This window comes from Puma concolor, chromosome C1 (genome assembly GCF_028749965.1).
Source record: "Puma concolor isolate L17-30 chromosome C1, mPumCon1.1.hap2, whole genome shotgun sequence".
In the NCBI taxonomy this organism is placed as follows: Eukaryota; Metazoa; Chordata; class Mammalia; order Carnivora; family Felidae; genus Puma; species Puma concolor.
In genome coordinates, this window is record NC_141674.1 from 111,541,590 (window position 1) to 111,556,923 (window position 15,334).

A 15,334-nucleotide genomic window follows, 5' to 3' on the forward strand; every position below is an offset into this window, starting at 1 on the left:
GCGCCCCCTTACCCCTTTTTATAGTTTCTCAGACTGGATAATCTCAATTGACCTATGTTTGAGCTTATTGATTCTTTCCTATGCCTGCTGAAATATAGTTTTTTTTTTCCAACTGCTATATATATATGTGTGTGTGTATATATATATATACACATATACATATATATATGTACATATATACATATGTATATATTTTTTTTATAAATAATCTCTTTGCCCAATGTGGGGCTCCAACTCATGACCCCGAGATCAAGAGTCACATGCTGTACCAACTGAGGTAGCTGGGTGCCCCAGAAACACACTTTTGAGTCTTGTTAGTGATTTTTTGTTTTCTTTTCAACTCTTATATTTTTCAAGTGCAGAATTGCTTTTTGGTCTTTTTTTTAATAATTTTGTCTCTTTATTAATCTCAGTTTGCTGAGACATGATTTTTAGGCTGTTCTTATAACCATGATCTCCTTTAGTTCTTTAAACATATTTACAATAGCTAACTTAAATTCTCTGACTAGTAAGCCTAACACCTGTGCATCCTTAGTGACCGTTTTATTGCTTCCCCCCGCCATGTTCAAACATTGCTTTGTTTCTTTACATACCTCAGAATTATTGTTGAAAACTTGACATTTTAAACAGTGTGTGGCAACTCTGGAAATCAGATTCCCACACGTCCCTGGGGTTTGTTGTTGCTGCTGGGGTTTGTTGTTGGGTTTTGGTTGTTTAGGGACTTTTGTAAAATAATTCTTTAAAATCACTGTCTTTGTCTAGAGTGGCCACTGAATACACTCTTAGCTTTGTAGTCATCTAATGATTAAACCAATTTCCTTGAATGCCTGGAACCAGTAAGTCTCTGTGTTTGCTAAGGGCCTTGTGTGTCTTCGGGTAGCCCATCAACACTGAGGCAGGCGGTTTTACATCTCTTTTTTCTTTTCGCTTACACAGAGCCAGAGGTGAGAACCTGTGTCCTTCTTGGTTCTTTCCTGGGCTCTGCACAGCCCAAGGTACGCACACAGTCCTACATGTATATATTGCTTCCTGAATTTGCCAGAAATACGTTGGAGCTTTTTGAAGCCCCTGTGGACATTTCATTCTGCAACTTTTCCTTTAAAGCTTTTTGGGTAGCTTATTGTTTGCCCCACTTGTTACCATCCTATCAGTTAGCTGGGAGGCTGATCACTTGTGTCTGATTTGTTCCAGTACTCTAGAAGGAAAAGGTGTTCACACTGAGCAGGTCAGGTAGATAAGACAGTCTTGCAAATGGGAGCAACCAGTTTGTATAATGATAGTTCTCTGGTCAAGAGGGTTTGAAAGGCCTCTAGCCCCTCTGGTAGCTGCCAGGGTGCTGGTTTTTGCTGTAAGCATGGACTGGTGGTTAGCAAGCCTACCATTGGCAGTGGAAAGGGAGAGAGAGAAATAGGGCAGGGGCGCCTGGGTGGCTCAGTGGATTAAACATCCGACTTCAGTTCAGGTCATGATCTCATGGTTCGTGGATTTGAATCCCGTATCAGGCTCTCTACTGTCAGCACTGAGCCCACTTCAGATCTGTCCCCCTCTCCCTCTGCCCCTCCCCTGCTTGCACACGTTCTCCTACACGCTCTCCCATTCTCTCTCTCTCTCTCTCTCTCTCTCTCTAAAAAAAAAAAAAAAAAAAAAAACAAAAAAACAAAAAAACAGTTAAAAATAGGGCAAGTTAAACACCACAGAGTTTATTGGTCTTACTGAGGTTTGGCTGATTTTCTTGAATAATTTTGCTACATTGTTCATTTCCAGAGTTCTGAAAACATTGTTAATGCCAAGTTTTTGTTGCTTTTATGAAAGAGAATTTTCAGAGATCATTACTCCCACATTAATTCTCTTTAATTCCAGAATAATCTTTTCCTGTACCCCACCTTTGTTTACTTATTTTGAAATAATTTAAGACTCACAAAAAGTTATAAAATAGTGCAGAAAGTTCCCATGTACCCTTACCCAGCTTCCCCCAATGATTACGTCTTACATAACCCTCGTATTTTTTCAAAGTGAAAAAATTGGCATTAGTACAATGCTATTGACCAACTACAGACCTTGTTAAAATGTCACTAGTTTTTTCCCCCCTTTGGTGTATATTTGAAATCTCATCCATGAATAAATTTATATAACCATTATCATGATCAGATTGTGAACCTCTTTTGTTGCCACAAAGATATTCCCTTATTCACAGTCATACCTTTCCCGCAAACCTAATAATACCTTGCCACTTAGCTGTGCCCCACCAGAATTTTTTCATTTTGAGAGTTTTATGTAAATGGAATCTCAAATTAAATATATACTCTATATATGTAATATATATATTTTTTCATACCTAATGATGCTGGCTTATTTTTTCACCAAATGTTGTACTTTTGAGATCCATCCAAATTGTACTATGTATCAGTAATTTCTTCTTTTTAGGGTGAGTAATGTTACATCACATGGGTATACCTGTATGCTTATTTACCCGTTTGCTTATTGAAGTTCATTGGGATTGTTCTGGTTTGGGGTTATTAGAAATAAAGCTGCTATGAACATTCAGGTACAACTTCCTTGGTAGACATATATTTTCACTTCTCTGGGATAAAAATCCCAAGAGTATAGTTGCTAAGTTACATGGTCCATGTATTTTTCATTTTATAAGGAACTTCCTAACTGTTTTGCAGACTGGCTGTACCATTTCAAATTTCCACCGGCAACATGTGAGATCCTTGTATCCTAAAACGTTGCTAACCTCATTTATTAGTGCTAGGAGATATCAAGTTGCTCTACATCCTTTCCTGTGCTTGCTATTATAAAATCTTAAGTTTTATTTTCACCGTCTGATTGGGGTGTGGTAGGATATCATCAAGACTTTAATTTGCACGACTCTAATGACTGATGGTATTGAACATCTTTTCATGTGCCTGTTTGCCTCCTGGATATTTTCTCTAGTGTTTGTTCTTTATTCATATAAGTTTGTTCCTTATTCATATTGTCTTCTATTGAGACTGTATGTTTTCCCAGTATTGAGTTTACAGAGTTGTTTATATATTGTGAATATCATTCTTTTATCATAGATAGTAATGTGTTTTGGTTTGTTTGTCTTAACCATTTTTAAGTGTACATTTCATCGGTGCTAAGCATATTCTCACTCTCGGGCAGCCCTCTCCAGATCTATGCAGAACTGCAACTCCCTATGCCCATTATTCAGCCACTTCCATTTTCCCTCCTCCCAGCCCACAGGGGCCACTGTTGTACTTTTCTTTTTTCAGTGAATTTGACTACTCTGGGTACCTCATGTAAGTGGAATCAACATAATGTGTTTCACAAATATTTTTTTTTTTCAGTCTGTGCCTTGTCTTTTACTTCTTAAAGTGGTCTTTAGTAAAGCAAAAGTCTTAATTTTATTTTCTTTTTTTTTGGCAAAAGCCTTTACTTTGCTAAAACTCAATTTATCATTTTTTTCTTTGGAGTGTACTTTTGGTATCATGTCTAAGAACTCTTGACTAAATCCTGGGAGGAGGGAGTTGTATTTTTATAAAACTTTTATAGTTTTACATTTTAAACTCAGATTTATGATCCATGTGGAATTCAGTTTTGTATATGGTGTGAGATTTGGTTTGATGTTGAATTTTTTGCCTATGGAAATCCAGTTGTTTTTGGCCTTGAACTTGAGGGGGTACTTTTCATACCTTGAAAAGTACTGCTTTTCATATCCTGAATTTTCAGCATTAGTATGTAAACCTTTACAGCTATTAAATGAAATATTTTACTGGGACACCTGGCCAGCTCTGTCGGTAGAGCATGTGATCCTTGATCCTGAGTTCGAGCCCCATGCTGGGTGTAGTGATTATTCAAAAATAAAGTCTTTAAAAATATTTTTTTTACTTTAAAAAATAATGTTTAAGAAGAATTTGTAATGACATGAGGAACTACTTCTGATAAAACTGAAAAAAATAGGATATATAGTTTTTTTTCTAATTTTTTTTTAATGTTTATTAATTTTTTGAAAGAGAGACAGAGCATGAGCAGGGGAGGGGCATAGAGAGAGGGAGACACAGAATCTGAAGCAGGCTCCAGGCTCCAAGCTGTCAGCACAGAGCCCATTGTGGGGCTCGAACTCATGAGAACCACAAGATCATGACCTGAGCCGAAGTCGGACACTTAACCAACAGAGCCACCCAGGCGCCTCAGATAAACAGTTTTAAACATTAAATGTATAGCTACTTTAGAGGCCTGAAGTATTCTGGTAAAATAGCTGGAAAGTTGTGATGCCTCTGGGTAAGGGGCTGGGTATGTGAAGTGGAAGAAAATTATCTTCAATTTGTATTCTTTTGAATCATTACCATGTGTGTGAGCTTCCTCTTCTATAAGAAATAGGTTTACAAGAAACTACAGACAAAGTGAGTATGATTGTGATTTCAAAACAAAACTTCGTAAGGCCACATGTGCATTAAGGAATTGGGGGAGAAAAAAGACTAATGTAGTAAAAGTTCTTTGACTTTTGATGATGTGACTTTAAGTGAATACTATTTTCTAAGTTAATTTTATCACTGCTTATAAAATTTGGTAGGGTGGGCCCAGGTGGGGATATTTTTAAAACTTACCTTAAAGTTCAATATCTAGAATCAAACTAATAGAGTTAGGGTTGTGCTGTGCATTGTACAAAAAGAACTGGACAAACACCCATCCTCTGAGATGTTTGCTACATTATCTTCATTTTCGTGTTTCAGTGCCAAGCCTAAGTCAGAAATCCACGTTTCAATGACCACTCCAGTCACTGTGTCCATGGAGACCGTGTCCAGTCAAAGCAATGACCAGCCCACCATTGCAGTCCCTCCCACGGCTCAGCAGCCTCCACCGACCATCCCAACCATGATCGCAGCCACGAGCCCCCCATCACAGCCAGCCGTCGCCCTCTCAACCATTCCCGGAGCGGTCCCCGTCACTCCTCCTGTCACTACCATCGCAGCTGCCCCTCCGCCATCAGCCGCTGTGGCTGGCAATCTCTCCTCTGTGTTGGGCCCTCCAGTACCTGAGATAAAAGTTAAAGAAGAAGTGGAGCCAATGGACATCATGAGGCCGGTCTCTGGTAGGTTCATTCCCGGAGCACTCTTCATTGGCACGTGACACTCCTTGGGCCGGACTCCTGGGACCCTCAGCTGCAGAGCCCGATCCCTTGGGGTACACTGTTTGCATTTCATTCCTTTTAAGAAAGAGAAGACTGCCTAACAAGGCTCCTTTTGAAAACAACCCATTTTTGCTTCCCTTTTAGCACTAATTTTCTTTCTTCAACAGAATCATGAAAAGGATTAACATTTCTCCAAGAATATCCTGAACTAGAGCTTCTGTGGCTATCTGTTGTATTTTCTTTTCCATTTCTCATTTTGGTGTCTGAGTCTTATCTTTTTTTTTTCTTAATGTAGTTAACACATTGCCAGTGTTACTTATTTATTTATTTTGGAAAAACTGATCATTACTTTCAGTAATGTTACTGTTTATCTCTTTCAGATTTTTCTTTGTTATCTCCTTCCTCTACTAAATTTCAGATTAGTTTCCTTTTTTTTCTAGTTTCTTGTGGTATAAGGTTTATTTGAACTTTTTTCTTAATACAAACATTTATAGCATTAAAAAAATAAAAATAGAAAAAAATAAAATAAAATAAAAAAATAAAATTAAAGATAGAAAATAAGGGTCAAGATAAATCAAGCCAAGGACTAATTATCTAACAGTTTATTCCCTGCCAGTTTGTGTTGCCTTATTATGCAGTGAAGTAAGATCTATGTTGTTGAAAATACTCTCTTGATAAACTTACATGTGATTAGTTAAATCTTGAAATTACTCGCTACTTTCTTTCCCTCCTCTCCTTGACTCTGAACTTCCAGTGTGTGAAATGCAGGTCACTTTGGAGGTTTTCTGATTGTTTGTATACTTGTTAATAATTTATTGAGGAACGTTGCTTCCCCCGACTGCAAAAATAACATATCATGTACAGAATTTACGAAATGCCGGTAAAGCCCAGGTGGAAGGCAAGTCATTTTGTACTCCCGTTACCGGGCGTTGCCCTCTTAGCATTTTGGCATAAAGGCCTCCATCCCCCCATGCTGTTTGTTCAGTAAGGGGTGTGGTTGTGCTGTGTCTGCAGTTATTAAACCTGCTGTTTATTTGTATTTAGTATGCCATGAAATATTCTTCTTACCCATTATTTTATATATATAATAAATGTTACTCTTACCCACATTCAGCCTCAGTACTCCCATTGAAAGACACCGTGGATAACCCAGCATGGGAAATTAAATGTTTTCCATTTTACTGTTCTCTCTTGATTTGAATAGTTCCTCTTACCTCTCTGTACTGGAAAACTGATGGTAATCCTGCCTCAAATTGTAGGGCTTGACACGAGGTACTGTGATACATTCTTGTACAAAACAAGTACATCTCCATCCTCTTGGAGCTTACATTTTAGCAGGGGAGAGAAACAGTTAAGAAAAGCAATGACAGATACAGGCATACCTCAGAGAAATTGTGGGTTCATATCCAGACCACCACAATAAAGCAAGTATTGCAGTAAAGTGAGTATCACAGCGCCTGGGTAATTCAGTCAGTTGAGTGGTTGACTCTTGACTTCAGTTCAGGTTATGATCTCACTGTTTGTGAATTCAAGCCCCACATCAGGCTCTGTGCTCACAGCACCGAGCCTGCTTCAAATCTTTTGTCTCCCTCTCTCTGCCCCTCCCCTACTTGCATGCACGGTCTCTCAAAGATATAAATGCTAAAAAAATTATTTTTGATTAAAAAAATAAAGGACGTGTAGGTGGCTCAGTAGGTTAAGTGTCCAACCTCATGATCTCGAGGTTCATAGGTTCAAGCCCCGTGTCGGGCTCTGTGCTGACAGCTCAGAGCCTGGAGCCTGCTTCAGATTCTGTGTCTCCCTCTCTGCCCCTCCGCCACTTGTACTCTGACTGTCTCTCAAAAATAAACATTTAAAAAATAATAATAATAAAGTAAAATGAATATCACAGTAAATCAAGTCAAATGAATTTTATGTAAAAGTTATGTTTACACAATAAGTGTGCAATAGCATTAGGTCTTTTTTTTTTTAATGTTTATTTATTTAAGGGAGCGTGCACTCACAAGCAGGGGAGGGGCAGAGTCAGTGCAGAGCCTGACACGGGGCTCCATCCCCAGAAACCATGAGATCATGACCCAACCCAAAATCAAGAGCCAGACACTTCACCAACTGAGCTATCCAGGCACCCTGTGATAGCATTATGTCTTTAAAAACAATATACATACCTTAATTTAAAAATACTTTATTGCTGGGGCATATGGGCGGCTCAGTCATTTAAGCATCCAGCTCAGGTCATGATCTCACCATTCGTGAGTTCGAGCCCCACATGGGGTTCTCTGCTGTCAGCATGGAGCCCACTTTGGATCCTCTGTCCACCCTATCTCTTTGCCGTTGCCCTTCCCCCACTCATTCTCTCTCTCTCTCTCTCTCTCTCTCTCTCTCTCTCTCAAAATAAACTTTTTTTTAAAAATACCTTTTTGGGGCGCCTGGGTGGCGCAGTCGGTTAAGCGTCCGACTTCAGCCAGGTCACGATCTTGCGGTCCGTGAGTTCGAGCCCCGCGTCAGGCTCTGGGCTGATGGCTCGGAGCCTGGAGCCTGTTTCCGATTCTGTGTCTCCCTCTCTCTCTGCCCCTCCCCCGTTCATGCTCTGTCTCTCTCTGTCCCAAAAATAAATAAAAAAACGTTGAAAAAAAAAATTAAAAAAAAAAAAATACCTTTTTACTGGGGCGCCTGGGTGGCTCAGTCGGTTAAGCGTCCGACTTCAGCCAGGTCACGATCTCACGGTCCGTGAGTTCGAGCCCCGCGTCAGGCTCTGGGCTGATGGCTCAGAGCCTGGAGCCTGTTTCTGTTTCTGTGTCTCCCTCTCTCTCTGCCCCTCCCCCATTCATGCTCTGTCTCTCTCTGTCCCAAAAAATAAATAAACGTTGAAAAAAAAAAAATACCTTTTTACTAACAAATGCTAACCATCATCTGAGCTTTCAGTGAGTCATGATCACTGATCACGATCACCATAACAAATACAATAATAATGAAAAAGTGTTAACAAAATGTGACACAGACACAAAGCAAGCAGATGCTATTGGGAAAACGGTGCTGGTAGACTTGCTTAACACAGGGTTGCCACAGAGCATCAATTTTCGAAAAGCACAGTATCTGCAAAGCACAATAAAGTGAGGTGTGGCTATGTGAGGGAAAGTCGGAGCTATGAATTTAAGAAGAGTTTTAAAGGGAGGACCTCACTGAGGAAGTCATCTTTGAATAGAGGCATTAAAAAGATGAAGTGCCAGCTGTTCGGATATCTGGAAAAGGAGCACTCCAGGCCTGAGGAACATGCCTAGTGTCCTCCATAGCAGAGACAGTTCAAGCAGACAGTCCAGGGATAGTACTGGACTCCATAGGATCAGAGATCCAAGGTCCTACCACCCCTAGTTTGACACTCATGCTTTAGATTCAAGAGAGCTGCTAGAACTCCAGCTATCGTATCTGAGTTCCAGGGTGACAGAAGACAAGGAGTAGAAGGTCACACCTTCATTTAAGGACACTTATAAAAAATGCTACAAAACACTTCTGTTTTCATTTCATATGGCCACACCCATCTATAAAGGAGGCTAGTAAATAGTCTTTCAGCTGAGTGGCAGAGTGCCCGTTTACAGGTGTAAGGGTCCTCATTTAAGGATGGTGAAATCATGATGTATTAGGGAGCAGTCGGCACCCTCTGCCACAAGTAGGGTGCTTAGCACACTACCAGCCACATAGGAAGATTCAGTAAATGTTACTTCTCTTTTCTGTCTTAGCCATTCTCATTGGTTGCAAATCCAGTGAAGCTACCCATAATGCGTGGGTTCTCTCACACATGTATGTGCTCTTTTTCCTATGACAGCAGTTCCCCCCCTGGCTACCAGCACTGTGTCTCCATCTCTCGCATTGCTGGCTAACAACCTGTCCATGCCTACAAGTGACCTACCACCTGGTGCCTCTCCAAGGAAAAAGCCTCGAAAGCAACAGCACGTGATTTCTACAGAAGAAGGGGATATGATGGAGACGAACAGCACTGACGATGAGAAGTCCACTGCCAAGAGTCTTTTGGTGAAGGCTGAGAAGCGCAAGTCTCCGCCCAAGGAGTATATTGGTAATGGTCACTTGGGCTAGCTATTGTCACGTGAAGCTTTCCCACTTAAGTCCATCCCCGAGGCTGTTCCCATAATCCTTCTTAAAGTTACATCTTGAGGATTCTTGACAATATATAATAAGTTATTTAATGTCTTCCTTTTCTTTTCTTCTGAATAGATGAAGAAGGTGTGAGGTATGTCCCAGTGCGTCCGAGACCTCCCATTACTTTGCTCCGTCACTATCGGAACCCTTGGAAAGCTGCTTACCACCACTTTCAGCGGTACAGTGATGTCCGGGTCAAAGGTTAGTTTCCCCAGAAACATCCATTGTGAATGCATGAAATTGGTCTCACTTGACTGTATGGTAATCATAGTAGAGTAGAAAGACAGAATTACAGTTTTCTAGTTTCCAGAAAACCCAGGGGGTGACACAGTGACCTCCTTAGCCCCCAGGGTAGTTACGGAAAAGCTTTATTGTTATTGGACATAGTCCACATTAGTCCCTAGGATGCTGAGAGATACATTGGAAGCCCCAGGAAGTTTATTTTCCAAAACACCTTTTGTTTAACATGTGAAGCTCCTGAAATGGTCTCGGGCAAGCCTTCAGTAAACGTTTTGTTGTGGTTGTACTTGAGAATTACATTTTCATAAACCCACATATAGTAAAAATAGCCGATAGTACTTGCAAATATCTGCAAATATTTCTACGAGACGGTAGACTTTAAAAGTATCATTAATCTCTGGTATAATCATGGCACAGAGAAGTGTAAGTTTTCAGAGAATTGATCACATTTCCCCTTCCCTCAAATAAATTCTACTTGGAAACATCTCTGATGGTTTCCTTGAATCCTCAAGATGAATCAGATGGTATGGACTATAATGTCTGCGAGCAGGGGTAAAGCTTCTGATAGTTCAGTCTCTGAAGGGAACTCTAGAGGTGGCTGCATGTCCAGCAGTTCTTATGAGTGGACTTTGAGGTCTGGAAAGAGGCTCAATTTCCAGATACCAGAGAGTGGTGGCCTTTGGTGGAAGCAGGGAGTGGCCCAGTAATAAACATCTCTTCACGGCACAGGAGTTCCATGTCATAGCAGGAAAATATTGTAAAGTGTAGCCTGATAACATTTATGCCATACAGAAGGATTGTTACTACTGCCTGGGACTCGCTGTGCAAAAATTTATCTCAGGAAAGGTAATCTGACCACTGAAAGTGTTGATCCAGATGGTCTCTTGACTATTAAACTTTATTGATCTACTTTGCCCAAGCTTTAAAATCATGTTCATATAAATAAATCAAGATGGAATATTGAAAATTGGTCAGGTAATTCACAGGAAGAAGAAAAAAAAAACAGAACAATAAGCAACACAGGAAACAAACTCACGATTAGTAGTGGAAGTTCTAGACACGCCATAAGTCAAGGAAGAGATAAAAAGACTATATGGGTTGGAAAAGAATAAATAAAACTATCTCTGTTTGCAAGTGACATCATTGTCTACATAGAAAATCTCAAGGATTCCATAAAAAAAACTCCTGGAAGTAGTAAATGAGTTCAGCAAGGTCGCAGAATACAATGTCAACACACAAATCAATTGTAATTTTAGATACAATTTTATACTAAAATTGTAATTTTCGTATAAATCTAGCAAAACATACATGTTTGCTAATAACTATGAAATGCTGACTAAAGAGATCTGAGTATCTGTGGTTTGTGAGTTTGAGCCCCACATTGGGCTCGCTGCTGTCAGCCTTTCAGCGCAGAGCCCACTTTCGATCCTTTGGCCCCCTCTCTCTGCTCCTCCCCCACTTGCCCTCTCCCAAAAATAAATATTAAACAAAAATGATCTGAATAAATGAAGAGACATGCAACATTCATGGATTTGAAACTCAACATAAGATGTCAGTTTTCCCTAGATCAGTAGGTTTGTTTGATACAGTTCCTAACAGACTCACAGAAAGATTTTTGTAGACATAGTAAATCTTATTCTCAACTTTACATGAAAGGTATAAAAAGTATAATAGCTAAAATAATCTTGAAAAATAAGAGAAATCGTTTTTTCTGCTATTAAAGCATATAGTTTATCTATAGTAGTTTAAACAGGGTGGTATTTGCAGAGGAATATACATGTAAGTGCCTGGAATGGAATAGAAAATGTAGAAATAGACCCACACAAATATGCTCAACTGATTTTTGACCAAATGGAAAAATAATTAAGTGGAGGAAGGAGAATCTTCTTATTTTTAATGGTGGTGGACATCCATAAGTGTAAAAAAAGAGAGAGAAATAGCCTCAACTTAATCCTCACACCTTAAACAAAAGTTAACTCAAAATGGATAATAGATTTAAATATTAAATGTAAAACTATAAAACTTTTAGAAGAAAACCTAGGATAAAGTCTTCAGGACCTAGGGCATGGTGAACAGCTCCTAGACACGACACCAAAAACACTGTCCACAAAAGGAAAGGAAAATAAATTGGACTTAATAAAAACTTCTTATCACTGAAAGACTCTGTCAGGATAAAAAGATAAACTATAGACCAGGAGAAAATACTAGCAAACCACATATCTGATAAAGGGTTCATACCTAGAATATATGTATTAGGAACTTTCAATACTTAACAGTAAATAAAAACAATAATCCAATTAGAAAATTGACAAAGGCATGAAGAGACACTTCACCAAAGAGGATAACACGGATGGCATGCACAAAAAGATGTTCAAGGGGACAGAAATTTCCAGTCTTTAAGTGGGATCTGCACATAGAGACTTTCTTACAAAGTGTACTTTGGTGGGGAAAAGAGTAACTTTACAGTGGACACACCCTACAAACACCACCTCAGTCAGGTGTTCAAGGTCAACATGAATAATGACGCATCATGCTAATAGTATGCACTCTTCTGTTCAAACATAAGTGACTGTCAGTGTAGACTGCTGTATGCATTAGATGTTACATATAAAACTGATGATAACCACAAGTCAACAACTAGTAGTAGATATGCAACAAATATAGGAATCCAAGTATATCACTGAAGAAAGCCAGCAAACCATGAGAGAAGAGAGCAAGAGAAGAAAAGGAACAGAGAAAAACTACAAAAACCACCATAGAACAAGTAACAAAATGGCAAATAGATATCTGTCCATAATGACTTTGAATGTAAATGAACTAAATGCTCCAACCAAAAGACATAGGATGACAGAATAGATTAAAAAGCAAGACCTATTTCAGACCTAAAGACACATGCAGATTGAAAGTGAAGAGTTGAAAAGGCATTGATCATGCAGATGGAAGTGAAAAGAAAGCCGGAGTAGCAATGCTTATATTGGACAAAAACAACTTTAAAACAAAGAGACAAAGAAGGACACTATATAATCATAAAAGGGAACAATCCAATAAGAAGATATAACAGTTGTAAATATTTGTGTACCCTGCATGGGAGCACACAAATACATACAGCAGCTAATAACAAACATAAAGGAAATAGTCAATAGTAATACAATAATAGTAGGGGACTTCATCCCACTTACATCAGTGGATCGTGCAAACAGAAAATCAACAAGGAAACAGTGGCTTTGAATGACACATTGGACCAGGTGGATCTAACAGATACATTCAGAACATTCCATCTCAAAACAGCACAATACACATTGTTTTCAAGTGTACATGGAACATTCTTCAAAACAGATCACATGTTGGGCCACAAAACAAGTGTCAACAAAGTAAAAAAGATTGAAGTCATACCCTGTATCTCTTCTGACCACAGCGCTGTGAAACTAGAAATCAACTACAAGAAAAAAGCTGGAAAGAATATAAATACATGGAGGTTAAATAGCATAATACTAAAAAAATGAATGGGTCGACTAAGAAATGAAAGAGGAAATCAAAAAATACATGGAGACAAATGAAAATGAAAACAAACACAATCCAAAATCTTTGGAATGCATTAAAAGGTGTTCTAAGAGGGAATCTCATAGTAATACAGGCCAACCTCAAGAAGCAAGAAAAATCTCAAGTAAATCTTACTCCTAAAGGAGCTAGAAAAAGAAGAAAAACCTGAAACCAGTACAAGGGAGGAAATAAAGATTAGAGCAGAAATAAATGAGAAGCTTAAAAAAAAAAAAAAAACCACCATAGAACAGATTAATGAAACCAGTAGCTAGTTCTTTGAAAACATCAACAAAATTAATAAACCTTTAGCCAGAATCATCAAAAGAGAGGATTTGAATAAACAAAAACAAATGAAACAGGACAAAGAATAACCCAACACCACAGGAGTATAAGAATACAAAGGAGTATAAGAGAATATTATGAAAAATTATGTGCCAACAAATTGGACAACATAGAAGAAGTGGATAAATTCCTAGAAACCTATAACTTCCCAAAACTGAGTCAGGAAGAAATAGAAAATTTGAACAGACCGGTTACCACCAATAAAATTGAATCAGTAATCAAAAAACTGCCAACAAACAAAAGTCCAGGACCAGATGCTTCCACAGGTGACTTCTATTCAACATTCACATTTAAAAACTTTTTTTAGTTTTAAGTAGACTCCATGCTCAATGTGGGACTTGAACTCACAACCCCGAGATCAAGAGTTGCATGCCCTACCGACTGAGCCAGCCCAGGCACCCTCTACCAAACATTTAAAGAAGAGTTAATACCTATTCTCAACCTATCCCAGAAAATAGAAGAGGGAAGAAAACTTCCAAATTCATTCTATGAAGCCAGCATTACCCTGATACCAAAATCAGATAAAGACACCACAAAAAAAAAAGGATAGGCCAGTATCTCTGATGAACATAGATGCAAAAATCTTCAACAAAATACTAACAAGCCAAATCCAACAATATATTTTAAAAAGTCTTTCACCATAATCAAGTGAGATTTATTCCTGGCTTGCAAGGGTGGTTCATTATTTACAAATCAATCAATGTGATACATCACCTTAATAAAAGAAAGAATAAGAACCATGTGAATATTTTAATAGATGTAGAAAAAGCATTTGGCAAAATGCAACCTCCATTCATCATAAAACCTTCCAACAAAGTAAGTTTAGAGGGAACATATCTCAACATAATAAAGGCCATATATGAAAAACCTATAGCTAACATCACAGTCAGTGGTAAAAACTGAGTTTTTCCCCTAAGAACAGGAACAAGACAAGGATGTCCACTCTCACCACTTTTATTTAACATATAACTGGCAGTTCTAGCCACAGCAGTCAGACAAGAAAAAGAAACAAAAGGCATCCAAATTGGGAAGGAAGAAGGAAAAATTTCACTAATTGCAGATGACATATATAGAGAAAACCCAAAAGACTCCACCAAAAAACTATTAGAACTAACAAATGAATTCAGTGAGTTTTCAGGTTACAAAATAATTATACAGAAATCTGTTGCATTTCTATGTACTATTAATGAAATACCAGAAAGAAAAATTAAGAAAACAGTTCCATTTACTGGTGTACCAAAAATAGTAAAATACCTAGGAATAAACTTAAACGAGGAGGTGAAAGACCTGTACTCTGAAAACTATAAAACATTAATAAGAGAAATTGAATATGACAAAAATGGAAAGATACTTATGGATTGGAAGAACAAGTATTGTTAAAATGCCATTACTACCCAGGGCAGTCTACAGATTTAATGCAATATCTATCAAAATAAAACAGCATTTTTCACAACTATAACAAATAATTCTGAAATTTGTATGGAATCGCAAAAGACCCTGAATACCCAATGCTGTCTTGGAAAAGAAAAACTAGAGGTGCCACAATTCCAGATTTCAAGATAGAATACAAAGCTATAGTAATCGAAACAGTATGGTACTGGCACAAAAATAGAAACCTAGATTAATGGGAAAAAAATAGCCCAGACATAAGTCCATAATTATATGGTCAATTAGTCTTTGACAAAGGAAGCAAGACTATCCAATGGGAAAAAGACAGTCCATTCAACAAATGATGTTGGGAAAACTGGACATCTGCATGCAAAAGAATGAAACTGTTGGAGCACCTGGGTGGCTCAGTCAGTAAGTGTCTGACGTTGGCTTAGGTCATGATCTCATGGTTCAGGAGTTCAAGCCCCATGTCAGACTCTGTGCTGACAACTCAGAGCCTGGAACCTGCTTCAGATTCTGTATCTCCCTCCCTCTGTCCCTCCCCTACTCACTGTG

General features: G+C 38.5%; 1 protein-coding gene across 10 annotated transcripts in view; it reads left to right on the top strand.

Annotated features, from left to right (window-relative positions):
- SAP130 (Sin3A associated protein 130) overlaps positions 1 to 15,334 on the top strand; it is an 80,492-nt gene that overhangs the window by 57,497 nt on the left and 7,661 nt on the right. For all 10 annotated transcript variants that reach the window (XM_086718295.1, XM_086718299.1, XM_025934948.2 and 7 more), the window contains 3 exons: positions 4,719 to 5,077; positions 8,937 to 9,185; positions 9,344 to 9,469. In XM_086718295.1, the coding sequence (XP_086574421.1) occupies positions 4,719 to 5,077; positions 8,937 to 9,185; positions 9,344 to 9,469 (734 nt within the window). The remainder of the gene's footprint in view (positions 1 to 4,718; positions 5,078 to 8,936; positions 9,186 to 9,343; positions 9,470 to 15,334) is intronic.